The sequence below is a fragment of the Gadus morhua genome, chromosome 6 (genome assembly GCF_902167405.1).
Source record: "Gadus morhua chromosome 6, gadMor3.0, whole genome shotgun sequence".
Lineage (NCBI taxonomy): Eukaryota > Metazoa > Chordata > Actinopteri > Gadiformes > Gadidae > Gadus > Gadus morhua.
The window spans coordinates 19,636,262-19,651,699 of NC_044053.1; the positions used below are offsets into that span (position 1 = coordinate 19,636,262).

General features: G+C 51.7%; 1 protein-coding gene across 1 annotated transcript in view; it reads left to right on the plus strand.

The window, feature by feature from the left end:
- bin3 (bridging integrator 3) overlaps window positions 1-15,438 on the plus strand; it is a 32,855-nt gene that overhangs the window by 14,731 nt on the left and 2,686 nt on the right. Inside the window, exons 5-8 of the mRNA XM_030358214.1 lie at window positions 1,209-1,345; window positions 5,614-5,654; window positions 11,508-11,649; window positions 13,933-14,067. Of these exons, the coding sequence (XP_030214074.1) occupies window positions 1,209-1,345; window positions 5,614-5,654; window positions 11,508-11,649; window positions 13,933-14,067 (455 nt within the window). The remainder of the gene's footprint in view (window positions 1-1,208; window positions 1,346-5,613; window positions 5,655-11,507; window positions 11,650-13,932; window positions 14,068-15,438) is intronic.

A 15,438-nucleotide genomic window follows, 5' to 3' on the forward strand; every position in this document is an offset into this window, starting at 1 on the left:
TAGTCCCACTGGGGATACTCCCTACACACACACACACACACGCACACGCACACGTGCACGTGCACACGCACACACGCACACGCACACGCACACACACACACCACCCCTCCCCCCTTCTCCTGAACTAAGCCCATTCATTTAAACGGGATGCTATAATCTGATGTCTAAAACAAAGTGGCATGAGTGTAGATGAACAGTAATTGGTGTTGTCAGTGTAAAAACATTTGCACAGATTCCCTCTGCTCTGGTGAATATTCATCACTGCCTCTAGACCCGCCACCCCCTGCATTCCTGCAGGAGAGCCAGGCTCTCTCCTCTCTTTCACCCCCGCTTTCTTTCTTTTTGTTTGAAACCAAATCGTCTTGGCCCCACCCTCCTGTATCCTGTTTTGAAATAGTGTTGTTAATCGTAACTGTAGAAAAGGCTGCTTTTCAACTTAACGTCGCAATGTGTAGCATTTCAGTCGACTCGTAGCTTAAAATAATAAGCTAATAATTGATAGGGACTTCAATAATGTTAGCAATAAAATTGCATCCTGTAACTGATATTTTTTACTGCTTGACAGCCTGTACCCATTTGTTAACATTTTCATTCACGGCCTTGACTCTCATTTTGGTTCGACAATTTATCGAAGCATGATTTTATTCCCCAAACATTTAGTTATTCCTAACTTCATCAATAAACTGGCCTCATCCATTCCCTTCAGTACTTTGGTTTGGCCTAGACTAGGGTTAGGGTTAGGGTAAAAAGCTTAGCTTTACATACCAAGTCTCCTGTTTTCATCATCATTGATTTTAAAAATGGCGTCAAGGTCTTTATCTCATGAATATTCTGTACCAGTGAAGACCAATGGGCAATAAATAATAATATTTAATACTCGAATGAGTTGAAAAATTATCTAATTCAACCAAAAGGTAGGCCTTTGTATTTTGCCTCATTGGTAACTAAAAGCTGTTACTTATAAGAAACTAACAACACTGATCTTAAAATGGGTGCTGTCAATAGTGAGGAATGTGTTAACAACCTCCTCAGTATTGTGCTGTACTGTACCGGCCATATGCTGCCTGTTTTCCCTCCATGTCCACTTGAGCCCAGATAAACCCTCTGGATGGCACGTAACCATGGTTTCAAAGGCTTCCCGTCGAAATGTATGTGATACATGTGTGTTATATCTGTTAAGATGTGTGTGCTCGTTTGTTCGTTCACAGCCATGTCCAAGGCTGCTGTGAAGATCTCTGCAGACCTGCTGGGTAACCCTCTGTGTGAGCAGGACCAGGTCTTCCTGGAGTCCATGACTGCTCTGGATACCGCCATGAGGCGCATGGACTCCTTCAACCTGGAGAAGGTCAGAAGCCCCATCCCCCTCTCTCTCTCTCTCTCGCTCTCGCTCTCGCTCTCTCGAAGTGTGAGGTCTTGCTTCTTCTACCTTCTTTTCTGAACTCGCTCTTCCCAGCGGCGTTGCTGGTCTGCCTTGTCTGGTCCACCATAGTCTGACTCTTCTATCTTGTGATTAAGGTCCTACTATTCCTTCTGGTTTGATGCTCCCCTTCAGTATCGTCTGTACGGTCATGATGACCAGAGTACAGCTCGTTTTACAGTGATGGGATTATTCCTTTGTTCGCCAGGTTTATGTTCTTTGTGATTATTTCCAGTGTCGATACAATATTACAAAAATCCTGGAATGATATGGAACTGTACACGTACAACCACATTCTCGTGAAATCTAATCATAATCGGGTATTTTCACGCTGGTCCTCTCCTCAATGGCGCCGGTACCTTCCCTCAAAGATCACAATGAGCCATAAGGCTAACCATTAAGGACCGTAAAACAGAAAGCAATACCGAATACCAGGCTGAATACTACTCCTTTCTTAGTACGCACCGACATGCAAACTTAAGTGTTGTTGGAGATATGTTTCCCTGGCTATCTGAATTTCGGTGAATGATATGTATTCATAATACCCGTAAGCATGTCAATTCCTGGCAGACTAGTGTGTGTGCCCTCGGAAACAGTTTTCTTTTGAGTTTACTGAAAGCCACAGGTGCTGTGAATGCATTCTCAATGAGCTGCATATTGAAGGATATATTTCTAAATGGAAATGTAACAATTTAAAATGCTGCTGCTCAATGTGGTCCAAATCTCTTGCTGATGGCAAAGTAAACAGTTTTTCTTGTGTGTATAAAATGTATACGAGAGTTACTCCAGCTGTTTTTAAACATCAACCTTACGTTTGAGCTTCATAAGAAAGGTTTTTCTTTGCCTGCTTCTCCATATATTCTAAAAGCTGAAAGCAGTCACATGTGACTAGACCAACCAGAATGTGGTTTGGACAGAGCTTATGGGCACTTGACCGATGGTTGTGTCTCTTCCAAGCATTGGTTAGTCTTGGTCGGCTGCCCAGAAGAACACTCCATTTTGATAGCACATCGAGATAGTCCAACTCTCTGCCGCTCAATGAATTGCCTTTTTTCGAGTCCTTGATTGTACATTATCCATGGCTCTTTACCTAGCATTAATTCTCTCAGGTCCCATCCTTTCTAACCGTTAACTAATCCATCCCGTCCAGAATGTCCCCTCTGGGTACCCTCCCCTCCCTGGCTAAGCGAACCCATCCCCTCAGTCAGACCTGAGTGGCCCAAGCCTTCCTGCCCCTCTGCTCTGCCCCACGTGAGCCCTCAGCTCATGTCATCCAGTGAAGAAGAGCTGCTGGAATGTCTATAATTCTTATGTTTGTTGTTGCATTGTGACATGACTGAAGGTTGATCTCAGGTGCTGGTTGTGAGCGGGAGGGGGGGTATGTACCCGCTCCACACATTTTGGATCTCAGATCCAGTCCTTTCACAGTGACGCAGAACAACGCGGCTATCAGCCGTGTGGCTGGACTTGACTTAACCAACGTCTTTTAGGTTAAGAGTGGTTGATTCTGGACGGCTCGGTCGTACTAGACCACGGTCCCCCCCCAACCCCCTTCAGTCTGGACCAAGACACTTCCTCATCCGTCCGCTCTACAGGTTGGGGCGGGGTTCGACCGCTTTGGTCTTTGGGCAGCGCGGCTACGAGCGACGGCAGCTATCTGCAGGTACTCCTCGGTCGAGCCCGGCTCCGCTACCAACAGCCTCCCATCACCTCCGGTCTTCCCACGTTCTCGCAGCGCGGCTCGAGTTGTTGTTCTCTCAGCTCTCCCTTCCAGCTGACTGATGATTCCTGATGGCGCCGACAACAATACCCCACACCGCTGGAGAACAACACCAAACGGGAGCGGACAAAAAAGCCCAGAGAAAGCGTCCACCCTTTGCTCTCTCCGCTCTGCGCCGCGGGCCGCGCGCACTGAGAAGCAGCGGATGAAACGTGGAGCGGTAATGAAGGCAGTAGTGGCCCGGGTCTGCGTGTTTATTTCTGGGGCTTGAGGAGGGCGCGAAACCCCCCCGCCGGCACACTGCTGCCGAAGCACCGAGCCCCGGCGCGGACCGGAGAGAAGGATGATCCGTTTGGAGCGGGGGGGTGGGGGGGGGGTGGGGGTGGGGGGGGGGAGGGCGTATTGATTTCCTCTGCGATCTTGTGTGTATTTTTGGGAGGCCTGTGTGCCGGGATGCCCTCTGCCCCGTGACTCACTGATGGAGACTGCTGCTGCTGGATGAGCAGGGGCCCGCGGGCGCTGAGGGCCCTCCGAGGAGCAGTGCTCTACCCCCCCCACCTCCTTCACTCTCTCTCCCTCTCTCTCCCTCTCTCTCTCTCTCTCTCTCTCTCTCTCTCTCTCTCTCTCTCTCTCTCTCTCTCTCTCTCTCTCGCTCTCGCTCTCTCGTTTTTCTCAAGCTCTCTCTCTCTTGCTCTCTCACTCTCTCTCTATTTCTCTCTCTCACACTCGTTCTCGCTCTCTTTCTCTCCCACTTTCTCTCTTTCTCTCTCCCTGGCTCTCTCTCCCACTCTTTCTCTCGCTCTTTATCTCGCACAATCCCGCTCTCTTTCTCTCTCACATTCTCTCTCTCTCTCTCTCTCTCTCTCTCTCTCTCTCTCTCTCTCTCTCTCTCTCTCTCTGTCTGTATCTCTCTCTCTCTCTCTCTCTCTCTCTCTCTCTCTCTGTCTGTATCTCTCTCTCTCTCTCTCTGTCTGTATCTCTCTCTCTCTCTCTCTCTCTCTCTCTCTCTCTCTCTCTCTCTGTCTGTATCTCTCTCTCTCTCTCTCTCTCTCTCTCTCTCTCTCTCTCTCTCTCTCTCTCTCTCTCTCTCTGTCTGTATCTCTCTCTCTCTCTCTCTCTCTCTCTCTCTCTCTCTCTCTCTCTCTCTCTCTCTCTCTCTCTCTCTCTCTCTCTGTCTGTATCTCTCTCTTTCTCCCTGGGAATGGGGCAGAGGTCAGAGGGCACCAGCATGCTTAAGCATTGTACTGCTGCTGTTATCCCTGCTCGCTGCATCTTCTCACCTTCCTCCAATCGGCATCGCCGCCTGAGTCAGGAAGGGGGAGGGGGTTTGTGTGTGTGTGTGGTGGGGATGCATGTGTGTGTGTGTGTGTGTGTGTGTGTGTGTGAGAGTGGTGGGGGATGTGTGTGTAAATATGTAAAGCAGTGCAAATGTGAATTCCCATGCACTTATTTGTTATCGGCTCTCTTGTTTTGTTTTCCTACCATGTATTTCCTTCTACCCCTCCAACCACAATCAACCCTTTTGGAGTTGGATCTCTGCCTGTGTACAGTGGCGTTGGTGTTGTTTTCTCATCCGCGGAAAGGGTTACTTGTTGTTTTTCTTTTCCTCGGTTCGTTTTTTGCTGCACACAGCTGTGATCTGGCGTCGCGGCTGCCTCAGTAATGGGCTGTTGGTCCGGCAGCCAGTGAACATATGATTTGGCGGGTGTCTCCAGCCCAACAGGGTGACCCCCCCCCCACATGGAGGCTTCTCTGCAGCGCTGCACTCTCACGCCGGGGCTGAGAGTGCAGCCGGCGCTCTGTCGCGGAGCGCTCTGCCCCCGTCGAGGGGGGAGCCCGGTCCTGTTGCATCTGCAATGGAGACGGCAGCGGGAAACTTTTATTAATTGCGCGCCAAGTGGTGTCGACGAGACGGCAGAGCCTCCTCGGCCTCGGGGCCCCCGAGATGCCATGATGTTCGTTTTACTTCCATTTAACAGCCCTCCACACCCCGCCCTCCCCCGTCAGCTCCAGGAGCGCGCGGAGAACATATATAAACTGTTTATTGTTGAGATGTTTGTTTGCAAAGAACTTTCATCTTGTAAGGCCCCCCCCCACCCCCCCCCCCCCCCCCCCCTCCTCTTGATTTGACAATCAGCGGGGCCCTGCTTTCATGTGCGTCCCCTGACGTTCCCGAACCTCCTGTATCTCCCGCGCTCATGAATATGCAGCCTCCGCTGTCCTCGGGCGGGTGTTCAGTGAGAGAGGCAGTGTCGCCACCAAACTTCGCTCCCCCTTCCCTCATCCTGCTCTCAGTGTCTAAGTGCTTCAAACAGAGGCAATTGTTCTCTGTCGCATGCGGCGGTGGCTTCAGATCACTGCTAAGGAGCCTGACACGCGCTCGCTTGATCCTAATTTGTCAAAGTCCGGACGTTGGTAGCATTTTATCACATTCATTATGTGTCTCTGAAACGTTTCTCTTTGTGTCCATCTGCAGGTCAACCAGATCCAGAAGACCGTCATCGATCCTCTGAAGAAGTGAGTGTTCTGTCGTTTCTTCGCCTCTTAAGCTTCTCTTCCTCACAGCCCGAACGCCAGCGATCTCCTTTGAAGCTCCCATCAGAGGGTCCCAAAGTGATACACCAAGGGCCTGTAAGAGAGGCCCGGCCCGGTGTAGAAACCAGAGGAACGGAGTCAGGAGTGAGTGGGGGGGGCGGGGCTGCTGCGGTGGCTGGCGTCTGGAAGAGAGTTTATTTGACTCTCCTTCCGCACACTCGCCCCCATCCCAGCAGCCTGTGAGTGCTATTCCATTCCTGAAGCCTAACCCTGGTCCATTTCCTCTAGAGAGAGAGAGACACACACACACACACACACACACACACACACACACACACACACACACACACACACACACACACACACACACACACACACACAGCGAGGGAGTGGCCAGATGATGCTGGTTAAGGTCTTGCTTCCTCCTGCTCACTCCTCCCCGGAGGCGGCTGGAGGGACGGGGGTGTGAATGACAGATTGACCATGTACAGTGCTCGGCTCGCATGCATCTGCACGGATCATGCTCTCCCACTTGCACGTTGACTCACTGCCTGTTATCCTTTCTTCGTCTTTCTGCATTGTTGTTGTTTTTTTACGGTTCCTCTGAGCGCTCCCGCAGAGCGCGGTAACGTGCGCGGTGCGACGGAGAGCCCAGAGTGCGCTGCTCCTCTCTCTCAGCTCGTGTGCCGTAGCGACGGTGGGGCAGTGGCCGGGTGGAATGGTTCTCATTTCCTCTTCCTGGTGGGCGGCCGGCGAACGTGTGGGCTGGCCCAGAAGATGGCTGCGTGCCCGGGTGGCTGGTCCGGCGTTGTGGGAGAGAGAGAGAGCCCCGTCTCAGGACAGTGCATATCACACGCACGCGCACAAGCACACACAGGCACACACACGCAAACGCATACACACAAGCGCATGCACAAAAACACACGCCCGCGTTCCGACCACATTGGACCAACAGATGGGAGGGGGTCACTATCGCAACAGGATTTATTATGGGCCACCAAGTTCACATTCACATGATGCTGTAAAATGCAGGCAAGTTTTCACCACAAGTACATAAAAAGAGACTCTTAAAAACCTCCTGCCCGAGCGTTCTCATCACTTAAGTCCTTGTTAAAACGGTGTAGCGAGGCATTTCTTTAGATGCTGGTCGTATGGAGCAGGACTCCATCAGAGGTCCTATACAGTGACGCCTCCATTAAGATGCCATTAGTCTCCTGCTAATGAGCCCTGGTCATTGTTTGCCTGCTCTCTCCCTCCGCACTGCCGCGGCGGTCCGCAGGCGCCTCAGAGACGTGTTTCAAAGGAAAGGACGCTAATGTTAATGGCTGACGAGTGTTTGTGTGTGGGGGGTGCTCCGCTGTTTACTCTTTCGGCACTCCTTAACACTCGACGTCGCGATGCGTGCCGTAAACAAATCAACAAAAGCGTTGATATTCCTCTTTAGCCCCCCCCTTCCCCGCCCATCCCCCGACTCCCGCCCACTCCTCCCTCCCCCGCTCCCACTTCCCCTCCCCCTGCGTCCGCCTCCGCTACCAGACGGCAAAGAGCGGTCGAAGTCAGAGGGGGAGGGCTCACTGGATGACATCACTGTTGTGTTGATGTGCGGGCTGGGGGGGGGGGGCCCTGGACGGGCGTGTGTATCAGGGGCCTGCCGGCCCTGTCGGGGGCCCTGTTGTCCTCTGGGCTCATCAGGTGTGCAGACAGCGCCCCCTCGCCCTAATCTTATTGGCTGTACCGTTGGGTTTCCTCCGGACCTGACTTCCTGTTGCGTCAGCTTAAGATGCTCCTCCCTCTAATCAGGCTGTTCCAGGAATATTTTTGGGTGTATGAGGAACCCCCTTCCAGTATTCTTAGCGTCTTGCTTTGTGGGTATTATCAAACTTTTTGTTCGGCAGCTTACCCTGTGATTCCCCGATCGGGTTTCCATCTTCTTTTGCTGGACCCCTTTCGCTTTCAGAGATTAAGAACAACAAAACACAAGGCAAGCTGCAAACCCTCCTTTTACAGAGACAAAGAGCTGAGGCTCTTCCACACACACACACACACACACACACACACACACACACACACACACACACACACACACACACACACACACACACACACACACACACACACACACGCGCGCTCCAACAATCGTTCTTTCATAAGAGCACAGTCATTTTACACACACAGACTAGATTGTGGTCACACAGCGTCACCTTGTCTCACACCTTCTATCTTTAATTAAATATTATGGCACACGGGAGGTGTGACATTCTCTTACAAAAAAACAACACAAAGCCTTTCCGCATTTCCTACAGGTTTGGTATTTCTCCCTCTCATTGTTGGTCCCTGAGTGCAGTTATGTGAGGTTCTAGTGGAAGGTGCGGCCAGACTTGAGGCCAGACTGAGGCTTGGCCACTGGGCTGCGGGTCTGTGGATTGGAAGCTGCTCTCTAAATGTTCCTTTTGGTCCAGATGTTATTTCAATCCGCTCCATCCCCAGCCCTCCACCGCAGTAAAGAGCTGGTCACATGGTCTGGCCTTGGCCCTGAACTCTTGGCTGTAGCCAGCGGCACCCAGGCGTCCCTGGGGCCCGCCCAAGACCCCCAGGGCCTGGCCAAGCCCGGCCCACACCTCCCGCACGCGGGTCGTGGGACGGTCAGCTGTCTGGGAGGCAGCGTTCCAGCTGAGGCCCAGGGCTTTCCCATGCCAGGCCAGCCCTAGACCCAGGGCCCCAGAGTGGCTGCGTCACGGTGCCTACTCGGTCTGTGGAGGATCTGAGTCTCCCGCTCAAAGTCTACTTCATCGTGTTTGACCCTGTTCAGAGAAGGTCCGCAAATACTTGATGGTTTGCATCATGAGAGCTTAGAATAGAGTTCCTCCTATGCTTCCTATAGGTATTACTCATCAACTCACTAAACTGTGCCCTCCCCTGTTCAGCCGAGGTTTCAGGGAGGCCTGCAGTGCTGAAGTCGTGTGTCCCCGATTTCATTCTGCAATCATATCGCCCAGTAGTTGGCGTGACGCATGCGATCATTTGCGTTACTCAACACTAAACGGGTCCGGCGATGTATAATGACTGCGTTAACATACTGCGTAGGCAGATTCCTTCCTGCATTTTTTTCAAAATAGAGGTCCAACAGTTCATACGAAACAAAACATTGAAACTAAATTACTCGCCCCCATGACGAGCCATCCAGCTCACATGCCCAAAACGAGTACCACAGCTTGGTTTGGGCTAGCCACAACGGAAACATTGAGGAAGTGGTTTTTCTTAGCCTTATTTGCGTACCAAGTAGGGCAGAAATAGTGTCACCAAGGGCCACTGGAGTGGAAGGCTTAGACGTACGCAGGTGTACAGTTTCCAGATAGATTTACGATCCGGATTGAAAGGGGTTTGCCCTCATTGTTCTGTTGGTATAACCGTCTCAATGCAGAGCAGCCAGCCGTGTCCCCCGACTGAGGTGCATGTCAGTGCCAAGTGGGCAAGCCAGGGGCTTTCTGAGGGATATGTGCATGCGAGATGGAGGTCTGCATGGGCTGCTGAAGCCCTCGCCGAACCCCTGGGAGAAACAGTTTTCCGCCTCCTGTGTTTTTGGGTAAGCAGACTCTTCCTTCACGTGGAGAGAGGGCGTCGTGAGAGCGCTGACGGGCCGGTCGTCACGCCGATGAGGATGCAATCGGCCCCGCTTGTGTCGCTTTGAGACGCCGGGGGAGGCTGCGTGCGCTGTCCTGCACAGAGTGAATGTTTGCGTTTGTTAGAGTACTCTCATGCCTGGAGGGCGGTTTCATAACCCCCCCCCTGGCGACCGGAGTGTGTGCGTTCTGCGCTGCAGCAAGGAGATGCGTAGTAGTAGTAGACGAGAGGGGGATCGGTGTCCACCCCTGCTGCTCCCTCGCCTCAGCGGGGGTTTTATAAATAGCGGGAGAGCGTGGGCCGCTGGGATGGGCCCCGCTCCGTGATGTCACCCAACGATAAATAACCACTCCTTGCCTAACTTCCTGTCGAAAAAAAAGAAGGAAAAGACAATAAGCACTTCTTGTCTGAAGGCCGAGCCTCTAGTCGCGTCACTCGCTTGCTCGCCCTCCCTCCCTCCCTCCCTCCCTCCCTCCCTCCCTCCCTCCCTCCCTCCCTCCCTCAGGTGTGGGAGTAAGCTCAGGTTTCACAACCAATCAGCAGAGGCCTTGGCACGGAGTCCCCCAGCTCACCTACTGCTGAGGGGACAAGCGCGCAAACACACACACACACACACACACACACACACACACACACACACACACACACACACACACACACACACACACACACACACACACACACACACACACACACACACAGGTTCAGGGAGAGACAGATGTTTTCCTCTCTCTGTGCTGTGCCCACACAGATGATGAAACGGCCTGAATGGTTCTGTGAGAGCCGTAGTGCTCCTCTCTGCTCCTCTTACTGATGACTCACGGTTATTAGGCCCACGTTGTGAATGACAAGTTGTGCTTCTTGTTCTGAGCCCTGCGCTGGTTTCTTACCTTAGGCCTAAATGTTTTGGAAAATTAAGGCGAGCCTCTTGGCAGAGCTCATGGAAATATTGACTTCAACGTTGCCATTGTTGCAATCCTATCTGCGCTACTTGGCACTCCTCATACGCATGCGGAGGTTATGGGAGGAATACCGGTGCCGCTTTTTTTCTCTATTTTTTTTGGCACTGTGTTTTAAAATTGTTTAAGATTTAATCCAATTACACGATGTCAGTGTGGCTGAAAATCCTTCAAAATAGAATTGAACCAGGTTGGGGGAAACGGAAAAAATACTTTATTTTTGCAGAAAGTATACAATATATTTTGGTGGCTGAACATTTCCTGTTGTCTAAATACCGTCCTAGTCAGCTCTGCATAGAACACCACCACTGTTTCCCATTTAAACCAGCAATAACAAATAAATAAAAAAGCATTTCAACAAGTCCCAGGATGGAGCTCCGACTCCTGTTGCTAAGTTACGGACCAGTGTTTTCCTATTTTTAGACCCAAAGTTAAGGATTCACATTGAGAGAATATATTTTTCATTTGGAATATAATAATTGTCACCAAATGAATTGTTTCATGGCATTTTGCACTACAGTAATTAGATAATAGATTAGAAGGGGCTCAACGCAGCATTGTCCCATGGGAAATGGAAAAGTCTCAGCAAGAAATGCTTCAGCTCATATTTATTGTGATTCTTTTTATATATTCCTCATATGGAATGATACCTGCTCATTATTTTGTTGAACTTTCAGTGATGAATCGTTATTAACCCTGTGATGATCAACATGGTGTGTGTCTGTATTTGTTTTTTTTGTGTTGTGTATGTTTGGGTGCTTATTGAAACTTGTTTTGTGTCTTTGTGTGTTGTGTGTTTATTGTAGCATGTTTGGTGTATTTGTGTGTATGTTTGTTTATTTTATTGATGCATGTTCGGTGTGTGTCTTTGTGTTTAGTATGTTTTAGTATATTGAATCCTGTTTGGTGAGTTTTTTTTGTGTCTCTGTTTGTGTATGCAATCATGCTGCAATTAATATGCACACAAAGACACACACATTGTTTGTGTCTTTGTGATATCTGCTACAAAGATACAATGTTTGTGTGTACGTTTGTGTATTTATTGAAGCATGTTTGTGTTTGTGCGTGTCTTTGTGTTGTGTATGTTTGTATATTTATTGAAGAATGTTTGGGATCTTTGTGTGCATGTTTTCGTATTATTTGCAGCATGATTGTATCTGTGTGTGGTCAGTCTCTGTGATCGGCGGCTGGGGCTGGATGACTAGGGTCTGAGGGAGCGGCGGTCCTGAGGCTGCGTGTCTCCCTGGCTCCCCAGGTACAGCGGAGTCTTCCCTAGCCTCAACATGGCGGTGAAGCGGCGGGAGCAGGCGCTGCAGGACTACAAGCGGCTGCAGTCCAAGGCGGAGAAGTACGAGGAGAAGGAGAAGACTGGGCCCAACATGGTCAAGCTGCACCAGGTACCTGTCTGTCTGCCTGCCTGCCTGTCTGTCTGCCCTGCCATCTGTCTGCGTGCCCGGCTTGCTGTCTGACTGTCCGTCTGTCTCTGTTTTCTTAGACAGTAGCTCCACACACACACACACACACACACACACACACACACACACACACACACACACACACACACACACACACACACACACACACACACACACACACACACACACACACACACACACACACCATGCTCAGCTGCGACGACACAGTTTGTCGGCTTGTCTGTCTTCACCCGCTGTGCAGCAAGTGCTTATCCTCTCTCGCTCTCTCTGTATTTCCATCCCAATGTATCGCAAATCGTAACCATTTCATAAAATCTGCAAAAGAAAACATCTCTTTATGCGTGTTTCCATCCCCTACTGTATGGGATATTGGCTCATCCTGATATGCAGTAAATGCCGCAAATTACGTGTGCAATTACGCAACTAAAGATGACGTGGTTAAAATAGTTCCAGTCAAACAAAGGAAAGGAAGGCTTGGTGACTGACGGCACACTGAACAGGGAATTAGAGAGTTCTGAGCAACTCGTACTGCAGCGATGTGCTCTAGGAAGAGTTCTGGTTACTCAAGGGACATTTAAGTCATGTGTCTGTTTTCATTTATTTCCATTGCACTTTTACCGCATTAACCTTTCCTTGATCCATCAACTTCTCCAAATAATTCAAGCGTAAATTATCGCTAAACCCTTTTGTGATATATTTGGAGATGTTTTCGCAATTTACAGATTTCCACTTCCAATTGAAAATGTGCAAAAAAACAGGTAGAAGGAAATTTACCTTATCTCCCCCCCCCCCCCCCCCCCCCCCTCCCTTCCTTCCCCCCTCCCCAAGCCTGCCTCCCTGCCTCCCCCTCTCACCCCCGTGCCTCCCCTCTCCCTCCCCCACTCTCCGTCCTGGCTCCCAGTTCACCTCTGTCTTGCCACTTGCCCGTGTTTTGAATACAGCGCAATAAGTGAAGAAGACCCGAATGCTGACTGGAGATGAACAGAAATAGTTGAGCACATGCGCGCGGTACATGTGCTCTCCGCTCCCACGCAAGCTAGCAGCCTCTCAAGTGTTGCCTTTTTTCCTCTTTCTTTCCTTTAAAAAAAAAAAAAAGCCAATGCTGCACATCTACAGGCACGTAATTGAGAATTGTAGGTGTGCGACTACACACACACACACACACACACACACACACACACACACACACACACACACACACACACACACACACACACACACACACACACACACACACACACACACACACACACCAACACACACACACACACACACCCCCCTGCAAGCGAGAGTGCACGCACGCTCACAGTGCTGCCGAGGTTCTAACACATTCTCACATGGCGGGCCACCCACACACACGCGCTGAGGAAAGCACTGTCTGGGGACCGGAGCCTGAGGAGGAGGCCCCTGTGTGCCCGGGCCCCTCTCAGAGAAGCGCATGTGTAGAGAATACCACCGAAGAAGAGCGCAAAGCGGCAATGCGTTTTCCAGAGAGAACGCCTCGGTGTGTCATCGTAGTCACTGGCGCGCTCAAGGCACGCACACACACACACACACACACACACGTGTTCTCACACAGAGATTAGAAACGCACACACATGTACTCACAAACAGAGAGAAACACACACGCACTAATTCAGATACATACACACGTGCGCACACAAATACAGATAAACTCGCACACATAAATAATTTCTGATTCACGCACTGTGTGCTCAAATACAGATATGAACACACACACGTAAATCTTCTCGCCCTGTGCATAACCGTTGTGTGTTGGTAGCTGTGCCTACAGAGTGGACTACCCACTAATACATGCAGGAGCTGAGCCGTGGTGTTGGATACTCTCACAGCCAAGTCTGCCCACATCACCCACTCCTCCTCACTCCGGTCGTGATCACAGTCTCTCTCTCTCTCTCTCTCTCTCTCTCTCTCTCTCTCTCTCTCTCTCTCTCTCTCTCTCTCTCTCTCTCTCTCTCTCTCTCTCTCTCTCTCTCTCTCTCTCTCTCTCTCTCTCTCTCTCTCTCTCTCTCTCTCTCTCTCTCTCTCTCTCTCTCTCTCTCGGAAATAGGCAAATATCTCCTGAATGCTCGAATGTTATGTCATCTTGTGTGTTTTGTTTACTGCGCTCGCCTTGCTTTTACTTTTTCCACGTGAATCACATGACCATGTGGATCACGTGACCGCGTCCCATATGGAGCAGGCCAGCTAATGTGTGTGTGTGTGTGTGTATGTGTGCTTCAGGCCAGGGAGGAGCTGCGGCCGGTCAGGGAGGACTTTGAGGCCAAGAACCAGCAGCTGCTGGACGAGATGCCAAAGTTCTACCAGAGCCGCATCGACTACTTCCAGCCCAGCTTCGAGGCCCTAATCCGGGCCCAGGTGAGTGGACAGTCACTCGCTCGATTACACTGGGAGACACACACACAAAGGGACTCACACGCACTCACACATGGACACACACACATTGGGACACAGAGGGCCAGGTAGAGGGGGGTGGTGAGAGGCATCGTGCCCCCTCAGGCTGCTGATGTGATCAGGCCCTGATGAGGGCCCCACTGACTGACTCCCGGGGCCCCTCTCCGGCCTGCTGCCCTCAGACCTGGGGCTCCTGGCTCTTTAACAGCAGCTGGACGTCTGGGGCAGCGCCACCGCCGTGCCAGACCAGTCTAGACCAGACCAGACTAGACGAGCCATGTCATTTCCTCTCTGGAAAAGCCACTGGCACACACCGCTAATTAGCAAAGCAGATTAACCCGGGCGTAATGAGAGCGTAGGCTCTGGTGCGTGTTGTACCTTAATTAGTGCACAGTGACACGCAGTTAAATAAAGGGACTGCGTACTGCCAGCGACGCCGTCGTAGCGCGTCTCCGCCATTGTTTGCCTCGAGCTCCCTCTCTTTGGTTCTGTTTGCAACCAACCCAAACTCTTATCTCCCGTCTCCGCTCGCGAGCGGAGTGAGCGCACGTGTTTCTGTGTACACACGGCGCCGGCCGCGTGGGCGGGCCTTGGGGGGGGGGGGCTCTAGGACATGTGCTGGGTTCAGCTCTACACTCCCCTCCGCTCTCCTGACTCAGAGGCCCCCAGGAACCAGCACAATGGCTGCCTTTGTCGGGATCCTCCAGCTCCCCCTCACCACCCACCCTCGGCCCCCCCCCGCACCGCCCCCCCGCCCCCCCCCCCGCTCCCCGCTCCCCGTCCAGCGGCCGGCCTGCTCCGGGCTGACCTGTCCCACCTGTGAGGACCGCCGAAGAATGGAGACATTGTCCTGCTGCGCGGATCTCCCGGGCGCCGCTCTCGCTCAGTCCTCCCCTCCGCTCTCGCTCAGTCCTCCGCTCTGTCCTCGTTCAGAGCTCCCCTCCGCTCTCGCTCAGTCCTCCGCTCTCGCTCAGTTCTCCCCTCCGCTCTCGCTCAGTCCTCCGCTCTCGCTCAGTCCTCCCCTCCGCTCTCGCTCAGTCCTCCCCTCCGCTCTCGCTCAGTCCTCCGCTCCGCTCTCGCTCAGTCCTCCGCTCTGTCCTCGTTCAGTCCTCCCCTCCGCTCTCGCTCAGTTCTCCCCTCCGCTCTCGTTCAGAGCGCTGCGGAGCTTTTGTTGAGCGTTTTGCTCCGATTCCGAAAAAGGTATTATCGGAGGACGAGTCGTCAGTGTCGGCCAGCTACGCTTTTCAAGAGGAGGATCCCGAACTCCTACACTTCAGGATGCTCCTCGGATCTCTGAGGAGCGGAGAACTGAACGAGAGCAGGTCTCTGAGGAGG